The sequence below is a fragment of the Ictidomys tridecemlineatus genome, chromosome Y, assembly GCF_052094955.1.
Source record: "Ictidomys tridecemlineatus isolate mIctTri1 chromosome Y, mIctTri1.hap1, whole genome shotgun sequence".
In the NCBI taxonomy this organism is placed as follows: Eukaryota; Metazoa; Chordata; class Mammalia; order Rodentia; family Sciuridae; genus Ictidomys; species Ictidomys tridecemlineatus.
In genome coordinates this window covers 2,886,180-2,898,183 of record NC_135494.1, presented here as the reverse complement: position 1 = coordinate 2,898,183, position 12,004 = coordinate 2,886,180, and the positions used below count along the sequence as shown (strand labels likewise).

The window sequence follows — 12,004 nt, the reverse complement described above, 5'->3', positions numbered from 1 at the left end:
AAAGCACAGCTTCTCAGGGAGGCTGGGGCTGGAGGAGCCCAGGGTCAGGTCAGTGTCTGCAAACAGTGGGACCCTCTCTTTTTATTTTATTTTTTTTAAGTTATAGATAATACAATCTTTTTAAGTTTTTAAGTTGTAGATAATACAATCTTTATTTATTCCTTTTTATGTGGTGCTAAGGATCGAACCCAGTGCCTCATGTGTGTGAGGCAGGCATTCTACCACTGAGGTACAACCGCAGCCCGAGAGACCCTCTCTTAAAATAAAAAGGGTCGGATGTAGCTCAGTGGTCCAGGTCAAGCCCCACTGGGTTTATTTTATATATATATGAAAAAACTATATATATGTATATATAAATAATGGGACCTCAGGCAAATTCGAAAGACACTGTCTCCCAATTTTTGAAGCACTCATTAAAGCTATCATATATATCCCACATATATATGATATCTACTAATGAAAAAAATTTGAAAATTATTTTAGTAATTCTCATTACATCCTGGCCTATGATTTTTGAGGAGGCAGTCTGAGCTATAAAAGGAAACATTTGGGGTTGGGGCTGTGTCTCTTGTTCCATCTCCTGCAGAGAAAGGGGTGGGGTGTGGGGACGCAGGCAACCCTCTAACACAGCAATGTGCAGGGGAAATAAAAATGGGTGACTTGTGCTTAATGTAGATAGTCTACATTCTACTATTATCAATTCTTATGTACAGACCTGACTCGGCTGATCCCACAAGTCTGCTCAGCTGTTTGCCCTAAAATCAAAAAGAAAAGGTGTTGATCAAAAGCAGGAAAGGAACTTTGACCAGTGCAGCTACACCAGGGAGACAACGAAACCCTGTCCTACCCTGGGTTTAGGTGGTGACAAGGGCTTTGAGACTTTCTAGAAAGGGAAATCATTCTCATGAATGTATAGGGGAAATTGTATGTAGGAGTTAGTATTTATTGTAAAAGAATAATATTGTATTATTATTGCAATAGGTGATATGCAAATAATATCATAATATGTAGAATTGTATTAGGTTAGGTTTCAGGCATCTGTATTCTCATAACATGTCTGTGAGCTCAAGCTCATTTACCTCCTTGAAACATGTCATTTTATTGCACAGACTGACCTCATTATTTTCTCTCAGTATAAAGTCCCTCTCTTGTCTACTCTTTCCATGTCAGCATTCGGATGCACCAACATTTTCTAGAAAAGCCACAAGCCCATCTGCATGGTGCCTAAGAATCAATGCACCCCCAGAAGCTGACCCAGGGCTCTCAGCTTCCTGGGTTTCAACTGATAGTTAAACTAGAAAGAAATAATAACCCTGCTCAGCTCTGCCAGAAAGCTGGCTTATAAAACATAAAAATTTGCCACTTGGGGCAAATAAAGCCTGTCATATTAACCTCAATAATGGAAAAAAAAAGATTAGTGATGTAGCTCAGTGGATAAGCACCCCAGGTTGGATCCCTAGTACCAATAGTAATAACAGTAATTAAAGGAATTATTTTGTTGATACATCTGCAGAATTGAAAGCTTGACACCTAAGAACATGGAGCCTCTGTGAGGACATGGGCGACAAAGTCAATAGAGTCAAGGGTGTGGCTGGGTCTGAAGAAGGTGACCCAGCCCAGAGGATGCTGAAGAATTCAGGGGTGACAAGGGGGGCTGGTGACAGGGGACACCACTGGCCCAATGTGCTGGCTTTGTGTTCCACACAGCATGGGTGACGGGAAGGAAGCAGGGCTCCTAGCGATGGCCAGCTGCCATCTCTTTCCTTATCCCAAGATCCACTGGGCTGGAGATGGCTTTGGCCATCAGGCAGAGGTGGATTTGGCTTCGGGTGGTGGCCTGAGGTCATCAATGTGTAGTCAGGGACTCTGGTCTGAAGACCCCAGGCTGGGTGTTTGGTTACACCAGCCAAGGAAGTCTAATACAGTGACCACCAGCCCTCTGACCAGTGCAGTGATCTGAGTGTGTCTTGAGCTGCCACATTGGAACTGAGGGTCCCTTAGCTCTGAGTGGTGAGTATGTGGAGATGTGGCAAGCCAGCCATACACTGGGTGTGAACTATGAGCCTGCTGGACTCTGCCCACCACCTCGTGGAACCAGGGCACGGAGTCAGGAATGAGGACACGGGTCTCCCAAAGGTCTCTGCAGAGGTCAAGGATCAAAGGCGGGTCAAGCTGGACCACTGGTCCCCAAAGCACGGAAGACCCCTCCCCCTTGGCAGGCTCAGGTGCCCTCTGGCTGGAATAGCAGAGCCACGAAGTGCCTGTTCCACAGAGTTGCTCCTGTGGAGGGACAAGGAGCACAGAGAGATGACTGAGGACAACAGCAAAACTCAGCCAGTTGTCCTCAGGAAGTGAATAGCACCAAGGGCGGTGGCCCCTGCATGGGTTGGAATAAGCTGTTCTGTCCTCTCCAGAGCAGAGAGAAGGGGGCCTCTAATTAGATCCTGCACAGACACATTCACTACAATGAGACCTGAGAGTGTGACATCCAGAGAGCAGCTACTGCCTGAGGATCTACACCTCACACAGGAAAAGCCGCTCATCAGGATGGACTCCAGCCATGACTGACATCTGTCTGCTCAGCCTGCTCTACCCTGATGCCCTCCAGGCACAGGAACAGCCCACCAGCTCCCAGCCCTGCCCGGCTTCTGGTCGAACTGAGTCCCTTCAGCTCTCACCTTCCTCCTTCACAATTCTTTTTTTTGGAAAAACCATACCACTCACATGGACTGCACAAGTAAGCATGGTTTTCCATATTCATATCAAATAAAGGAGACTTCAAGCCAAAGCGAATGAAAAGGGATAAAGATGGACATTACATACTGCTCAAGGGAACCATACACCAAGAAGATGTAACAATCATAAATATATATGCCCCAAACAATGGTGCAGCTATGTTCAAAAAAACTCTTCTCAAGTTCCAGAGTCAAACTGACCACAACACAATAATCTTGGATGACTTTAACACACCTCTCTCACCACTGCACAGATCTTCCAAACTAAAGTTGAATAAAAAAACTATAAAACTCAATAACATAATCAATAATTTAGACTTAACTGACACATATAGAATATTTCAACATGCATCAAACAGAAACACTTTCTTCTCAGTAGCACATGGATCCTTCTCTAAAATAGACCATATACTATGGCCCAAAGCAACTCTTAGCAAATATAAAAAAGTTGAGACACTATCATATATTTCATCAGATCATAATTAAATGGAATTGAGAATCAAAAACAAAAGAAAAAGTAAAAATTTCTCCATCACCTGGAGACTAAACAATAGGTTACTGAATGAATCATGTATTGCAGAAGGAATCAAGGAGGGGATTAAAAATTTCTTAGGCATAAATAAGAACATAGAAACAACTGATGGAAATCTGAGACTATGAAAGCAGTACTAAGAGGAAAATTCATTGCATGGAGTTCATTCCTTCAAAGAAAATAAATAAATAAATAAATAAATAAATAAATAAATGACCTCACACTACCTCTCAAAGCCCTAAATAAAGAGGAACAAACCAGCAGCAAAAGCAGAAGGCAAAAAATAATTAAAATTAGAGCTGAAATCAATAAAATTGAAACAAATGAAACAGTTGATAATATGGACAAAAAAGTTGGTTCTTTAAAAAAATAAATAAAATGACAGACCCTTACCCATGCTAACAAATAAGAGAGAGAACTCAAATTACCTGTATATGTGATAAAAATGATAATATTACAACAGATATGACAGAAATACAGAGAATAATACAAGACATTGCAGTTATAAAGAAATTTCTTCAGTCATACCATCTGCCATGATTGAACCAGGAAGACATACACAATTGAAACAGACCAATATCAAGTGATAAAATAGAAAACACAGCTTACCAAGATTGTACACCATGATTAAGTGGGATTCATCCTAGAGATGCAAGGTTGGTTCCACTTTTGCAAATCAATAAATGTAATTTATCACATCAATAGACCCAAAGATAAGAATCATATGATCATCTCAATAGATGCAGAAAAAGCATTTGACAAAATATAGCACCCCTTTATGTTCAAGACACTAGAACAACTAGGGATAACAGTAACATATCTCAACATCGTAAAGGCTTTCATGCTAAGCCTCAGGACAACATCATTCTGAACAGAGAAAAATTAATGGCATTTTCTCTAAAAACTGGAACAAGACAGGGCTGCCCTCTTTCACCACTTCTATTCAACATAGTTCTTGAAATGCTGGCCAGAGCAATTAGACAAATGAAAGGAATCAAAGGAATATGTATAGGAAAAGAAGAACTTAAATTGGCACTATTTGCTGATGATGTGATTCTATATCTAGAAGAACCAAAAAACTCCACTAGAAAACTTCTAGAACTAGTAAATGAATTAAGCAAAGAAGCAGGATATAAAATCAACACCCATAAATCAAACGTATTTCTGTATATCAGTGACAAAGCCTCTGAGAAGGAAATGAGAAAGACTACCCAATTCACAATATCCTCAAAAAAAAAAATACTTAGGAATCAACCTCATGAAAGTAAAATATCTATACATGAAAACTACAGAACCATAAAGAGAGAAACCAAAGAAGACCTCAGAAGATGAAAACATCTAACTTGCTTTTGGATAGGCAGAATTAATATGATCAAAATGACCATACTACCAAAAGCATTATACAGATATAATGCAATTCCCATCAAAATCCCCAAGGCATTCCTCATACAAATAGAAAAAGCAGGGGCTAGGGATGTAGCTCAAGCGGTAGTGCACTGGCCTGGCGTGCGTGCGGCCCAGGTTCGATCCTCAACACCACATATAAACAAAGATCTTGTGTCCGCCAAAAACTAAAAGATAAATCTTAAATTAAAAAAAAAAACTCTCTCTCTCTCTTTAAAAAGAAAAAAAAATAGAAAAAGCAATCATGAAATTCATCTGGCAAAATAAGACATGCAGAATAGCTAAAACAATCCTTAGACTGAAGTAGGTGGCATCTCTATACCAGATCTTAAACTATACTACAGAGAAATAGTAACAAAAACAGCATGGTGTTGGCACAAAAACAGACTGGGAGACCAATGGAACAGAATAGAGGACACAGAGACTAACCCAGAAAATTACAATTATCTTATATTAGACGAAGGTGCCAAAAACATGCACTGGAGAAAAGAGCATCTTCAACAAATTGTGCAAGGAAAACTGGAAATCCATAAGCAACAACATAAAATGAAATCCCTAGGTCTCACCATGCACAAATGCAAATCGAAATGGACCAAGGACCTAGGAATTAAACCAGAGACTCTGCATCTAATAGAAGAAAAAGTAGTCTGTAATATTCATCATGTGGGATTAGGCCCCAACTTCCTATAGCCCAAGAATTAAAACCAACAATCAATAAATGGGATGGAATCAACCTAAAAAGTTTCTTCTCAGCAAAAGAAACAATTTGTGAGGTGACCAGAAAGCCTACACACTGGGTACAAGTTTTTACCCCTCACACATCAGACAGAGCACTAATCTCTATTGTTTATAAAGAACTCAAAAAGCTAAGCACCAAAAAACAAATAACCCAATCAATAAATGGGCCAAGGACGTGAACAGACACTTCTCAGAAGAGAACATACAATCAATCAACATGTATAAGAAAAAATGCTTATCCTCTCTAGCAATTAGAGAAATGCAAATAAAAGCTTCTCTAACCTACCACCTCACTCCAGTCAGAATGACAGCTATTATGAAGACAAAAAAACAATAAGTGTTGGTGAGGATGCTGGGGAAAAGGTACCCTCTTACCTTGCTGGTGGGACTTCCAAATTGGTGCAGCCAATTTGGAAAGCAGTGTGGAGATTCCTTGGAAATCTGGGAATGAAACCACCATTTGACCCAGCTATCCCTCTCCAGAGACTTCCCCAAAGAACTTAAAAAACACCATACTACAGGGACACAGCTACCATTACTGTTTATAGCAACACAATTCACAAGAGCTAAACTGTGGAGTCAACCTAGATGCGCTTCAGTGGATGAATGGATTAAAAAAAGTGGCACATATACAAAATAAAACTTTAATCCGTAATAAAAAAGAAAATAAAATCATGGCATCGGCAGGTAAATAGATGGCATTGGAGAAGATAATGCTAAGTGAAGTTAGCCAATCCCAAAAAAACAAATGTCAAATGTTTTCTCTGATATAAAAAGGCAGACTCATAGGGGGTACATAGGGAAGAGCATGGAAGGATTAGATGAATTCTAGATAACGCGGAGGACTGGGAGGGAAAAGGAGGGGGCATAGGATTAGCAAGGATGATGGAATGTGAAGGACATCATTATACAAAGTACATGTATAAAGACATAAATTGGGTGTCAAAATTCTTTATATACAGATATGAGTAACTGTGGTTTATATGTGTAATAAGAATTGTAATGCATTCTGCTGTAATTTCTTTATCCAAAATAAATAAATAAATAGAAAAATAGCAGACGGGTTTTCCCAGATGTAAATCCTTTTTAAAAAATTTTTTTTCAATATTTATTTATTTATTTATTTATTTTTAATTTTTCGGTGGACACAACATCTTTGTATGTGGTGCTGAGGATCGAATCCGGGCCGCACGCATTCCAGGCGAGCGCGCTACCGCTTGAGCCACATCCCCAGCCCAGATGTAAATACTTTTATGTCTTTGAATAAAACTGTCAAAACTAAGTACTGCCCAACATGGCTTATCCACAGGATTTTCTACAGTATTTTTTTTTTAATACAACTGAACAAAACTAAAACATCTTAACCCTTTGTATTTCTTATTTGCATAGGATTTATTCATTTTGGCATGAATCTTTCCAAAAGTATCTTTCTAGTACTCAGAAGAAACTACAAAAATTAAAAGATTTCCCACATTTTTTACATTCATAGGGCTTCTCTCCATGAGAATTTTCATAAAAGAGAAGAAAATTAGGTCCAGAACATTAAACTGATAGAGTATAGCAAATCGTCCCCATTCAGAGTGTTTGTTTTCCAGTGAGGGAAATGGGTTTGAAGACAACAGGGAAAATGGAATGATTTGCTATATTTTTTCACATTTAAACAGTTATTCAGCCAGATGTGGTGATGTATGCCTTTAATCCCAGAGACTTGGGAGACTTAGGCTAAAGGATCACAAGTTTGAGGCCTGCATCAGCATTTTTGAAAAACCCTAAGGAACTCAGCAAGTCTCTGTCTCAAAATTAAAAATATCAAAAAGAATGAGGATGTGTCTCAGTGGTAGAGGGCCACCAGACCAAATCTGCAGTGCAATCCCCAGTACAAAATTCAGCAGAGTGAGCAGTGTGTTTGAAGGAGACAAGAAATATTGATCCACCACATTTCACATTTAAAGAATTTTTCTCCAGTAAACTTCCAACATGTTGATGAGAAGAACAGTAATAACAGAAGTCTTTGCCAATTGTTTTCATCAGTACAATTTCTTTGCAATATGAGTTTGTTCATGTAAGTGAAGCTGATGGGATATAACAAAGGTTTTTCCCCATTGATGACATTCATAGGGCTTCTCTCCAGTATGAGTTCGTTCATGTGAGCAAAGATGAGTGGACTGAGTGAAGGCTTTCCCACACTGCTTACATTCATAGGGTTTCTCTTGAGTGTGAATCGCTTCATGTCTGTGAAAGAAAAAGTAAGAAAAAGACTTTTCCACATTGTTGGTATTCATTAGGCTTCTCTTCTGCATGAATACTTCCATGTATGTGAGGTTCACTGGATGTGTCAAGGGGTTTTCCACACTGATATTCATAAGGCTTCTCTCCAGTATGCTTTTTTTCATGTCTGTGAAGATGATGGGATTGAGTGAAGGCTTTGCCACACTGCTTACATTTATAGGGCTTCTCCCCAGTATGAGTTTTTTCATGTGAGTGAAGGTGAGTAGACCGAGTGAAGGCTTTGCCACACTGCTTACATTCATAGGGCTTCTCTCCAGTATGCGTCCGTTCATGTCTGTGAAGGTTAGAAGAATAAGTGAAGACTTTTCCACATTGTTTGCATTCCTTCGGATTCTGTCCAGTATGGATTTGTTCATGTCTCTGAAGGTAAGACAAAGTAGGGCAGGCTTTCCCACATTGTTGACATTCATAGGATTTCTCTCTAGTATGTGTTCTTTCATGTCTGTGAAATTTAGAGGAGTCAGTGAAAACTTTGCTACATTGTTGACATCCATAGGATTTGTCACTAGTATGTTTTCTTTCATGTCTGTGAAGTATAGAGGAGTCAGTGAAGGCTTTCCCACATTGCTTACATTCATAGGGCTTCTCCCCAGTATGAGTCCGCTCATGTATCTGAAGGTAGGAAGAAGTACTGAAGGCTTTCCCACATTGTTGACATTCATAGGGTTTCTCCCCAGTATGAGTTTTTTCATGTCTGTGAAGTTTAGAGGACATAATGAAGGCTTTGCCACACTGCTTACATTCATAGGGCTTCTCCCCACTATGAGTCCGTACATGTATCTGAAGGTAGGAAGAAGTACTGAAGGCTTTCCCACATTGTTGACATTCATAGGGCTTCTCCCCAGTATGAGTTTTTTCATGTGAGTGAAGGTGAGTGGACCGAGTGAAGGCTTTGCCACACTGCTTACATTCATAGGGCTTCTCTCCAGTATGCGTTCGTTCATGTCTGTGAAGGTTGTAAGAAGAAGTGAAGACTTTTCCACATTGTTGGCATTCATTGGGCTTGTCTCCAGTATGGATTTGTTCATGTCTCTGAAGGAAAGTCAAAGTACTGCAGGCTTTCCCACATTGTTGGCATTCATAGGGTTTCTCTCTAGTATGAGTTTTTTCATGTCTGTGAAGTATAGAGGAGTTAGTGAAGGCTTTGCCACACTGCTTACATTCATAGGGCTTCTCTCCAGTATGAATCCATTCATGTCTATGAAGGGAAGAAGAAGTAGTGAAGACTTTTCCACATTGTTGGCATTCATTGGTCTTCTCTCCAGTATGGATTTGTTCATGTATCTGAAGGTAAGACAAAGTAGTGAAGGCTTTCCCACATTGTTGACATTTATAGGCTTTCTTTTTCATATGTGTTCTTTCATGTCTGTGAAGTATAGAGGAGTTAGTGAAGGCTTTGCCACACTGCTTGCATTCATAGGGCTTCTCTCCACTATGCGTTCGTTCATGTCTATGAAGCTGAAAAGAAGTAGTGAAGACTTTTCCACATTGTTGACATTTATAGGGTTTCTTTTTCGTATGAGTTTTTTTATGTGAGTGAAGGGTAGACGACAGAGCAAAAGCTTTGCCACACTGTTTACACTCATAGGGCTTCTCCCCACTATGAGTCCGCTCATGTATCTGAAGGTAGGAAGAAGTACTGAAGGCTTTCCCACATTGTTGACATTCATAGGGCTTCTCCACAGTATGAGATTTTTCATGTGAGTGAAGGCGATTGGACCGAGTGAAGGCTTTGCCACACTGCGTACATTCATAGGGCTTCTCTCCAGTATGCCTACGTTCATGTCTCTGAAGGTAAGACAAACTAGGGCAGGCTTTCCCACATTGTTGACATTCATAGGGTTTCTTTTTCGTATGAGTTTTTTTATGTTTGTGAAGGGTAGATGATTGAGCAAAAGCTTTGCCACACTGATTGCATTCAAAAGGCTTCTCTCCAGTATGAGTCCGTTCATGTGTGTGAAGGGAAGAAGAAGTAGTGAAGACTTTTCCACATTGTTGGCATTCATTGGGCTTCTCTCCAGCATGGATTTGTTCATGTATCTGAAGGTAAGTTGAAGTAGTATAGGCTTTTCCACATTGTTGACATTGATAGGGCTTCTCTCCAGTATGTTTTCTCTGATGTATTCTAAATAAACTTCGGTAAGCAAAGTCTTTCCCACATACGTTACATTTAAAAAGTACTTTCCCAGTGTGCGTGATCACGTGACTGTGTAGACCTGTGGGTGAAACCAAGGTTTTACCACCTTCTTTACACTCATGGGATTTCTCTCCAGAATGAGTTCTTTCATGTATTCTAAATAAAGTGGGGGAATGAAAGGCTTTCCCACATACCTCACATTGAAAAGCTTTACCTCCCCTATGTGTTCTTGTGTGATTTTGAACATCTGTGGGAGAAGATGAGGCTTCATCACATTGTTGACATTCATCAGGTTGCCACCCAGTATGAGAATCTTCATGCCTTTGAATGTCATTGGAACAACTGATGACTTTTCCACATACTGTACTCTCATAGGGTCCATCTCCAGTTTGTGTTAACATTTGTGTGTGAACAGTTTTGAGAGAAACCAGAGATTTCCTGTATAGTTTCAATTCACATGGCTTCTCCTCACGTTCTTCATGCTTGTAGCGTTCGGGGACATAGTGAGATGTGATCTGCCTATGAAGGAATGAAGGAAATATGAAGTCTTTGGCACACATAATGCAGTCACATGAATTTACTCTATTAAAATTTTTCTTTGCTTAAGAATTGGTATCTCATGACAAGCACATTATTAATACTTGATTAATTCATGATGTTGTATTTATTTAAGGTTCTAGGTTAACGTTACTTCCAACATGAGGTAAAGCCTAGGATTTTCAAACTTGTTCAAATTGCCAGAAAATAAAGAGATTGAGAGGAAACAATGCTTTGCAACACAGCTTGCCTATGGTCATTATCCAAATAGTTCTACTCACATATGCAATTTCATAATACTTTTGGCATGTCAAGCACTTTGAATAGACTGAATATCTATATATCTATATCTATATATATAATTTATTTCAGTGGACAATAAACTTTATTGATTTAAATGTGGTGCTGAGAAGAAAACCCAGTGCCTCAAGCATTCAAGGCAAGCTCTCTACCACTGAGCCACAACTCCAGTTCCAGTGAAGTATATATTTCTGGTAAAAAATCTTATAAGAATAAATACATTTAAAGTTGTGCAAATTTCTTGCATTGGTTTTAAAAATTATATGACATCCCCAGATTCCCTCAAGGATTCCTCTTGTGAGTACAATTACCTTAGATTGCTCCCAGAATTTTTGATCTGATTTTCAATGTTCTTCTCATCACATTTGTTTCCTAAAATGTGAAACCAAAACATTATAAATTTCTAGGAGCTAGAAATGCTTTTCCAAATTCATGGTGCATTTTTTGCTACATTAATTCACCAACTGATTGTCTTTTCATGTACTACAAAAATAAAAAAAATAAACACAAATTCTCTAATTAAGTAAATACACAAATTATTACCTATAGATGCCAGGTTTCTGAGGACTTCCAGCATCACATCTCTGTAAAGGTTCTTCTGGGAAGCATCCAGCAAATCCCACTCCTCCTGCATGAAGTTCACAGCCACATCCTCAAAGGTCACTGAGATCTAAAATATCCCACAAATGTGTAGTGGAAGACAGGAAAGATTTTACAGCATGAGAAATCTATACTCAACATGCATGATGTTCACATGATTCCCTAGCCTCTCGATTAATTCCACGATTTGGTCATTGAAATCTCCAGTGCATTTAATTCTTCACAGCCACTCCAACACCAGATTTGGGCCCCACACAAGGTAAATAGTAGAGTGTTGTACACCCTTCCTTTGGTGAGTTCACAGGAAGTAAGCGGGGCTCCCTGGTCACCCTTATCTTTTTTGTTGATTGCATCTCTATCACCTTCTTACCAACATCCTGTGCAGTAGAGAGCTAATATTAGCACTCTCCTTATTACTTACCCTTAGAAAAGAAAGCTGACTGAGTAGGAAATTGCTGGGATCACAAAACTCAGCATTTGAGAGATCCTGCCAACCACAGTGGCTCACTGGGCCTACACAGTTAATATAGACAACATGGTATTTGTTTCCTTCTGAAAGTCAATTGTTCCATTCTTAAAGAAGTGCCTAGAATCAGCCCCAACCCACACCCTCAGAGTATGGAGTCACTAGAGAGTTTCCCTCATAGACAACAGTTAGACAATCTTCTACACAGGTTGTCACAATGTGTTCACTGGGGACTGAGCTCAACTTGGGTGATTACACTGAGGACA

General features: G+C 39.5%; 1 protein-coding gene across 1 annotated transcript in view; it reads right to left on the bottom strand.

The window, feature by feature from the left end:
- Positions 1-12,004, bottom strand: part of LOC144371992 (uncharacterized) — an 82,150-nt gene that overhangs the window by 58,758 nt on the left and 11,388 nt on the right. The window contains exons 2-4 of the mRNA XM_078035368.1: positions 11,216-11,342; positions 10,984-11,044; positions 716-10,354 (exon numbers count right to left, since the gene is read on the bottom strand). Of these exons, the coding sequence (XP_077891494.1) occupies positions 7,636-10,354; positions 10,984-11,044; positions 11,216-11,342 (2,907 nt within the window). The 3' untranslated portion in view covers positions 716-7,635. The remainder of the gene's footprint in view (positions 1-715; positions 10,355-10,983; positions 11,045-11,215; positions 11,343-12,004) is intronic.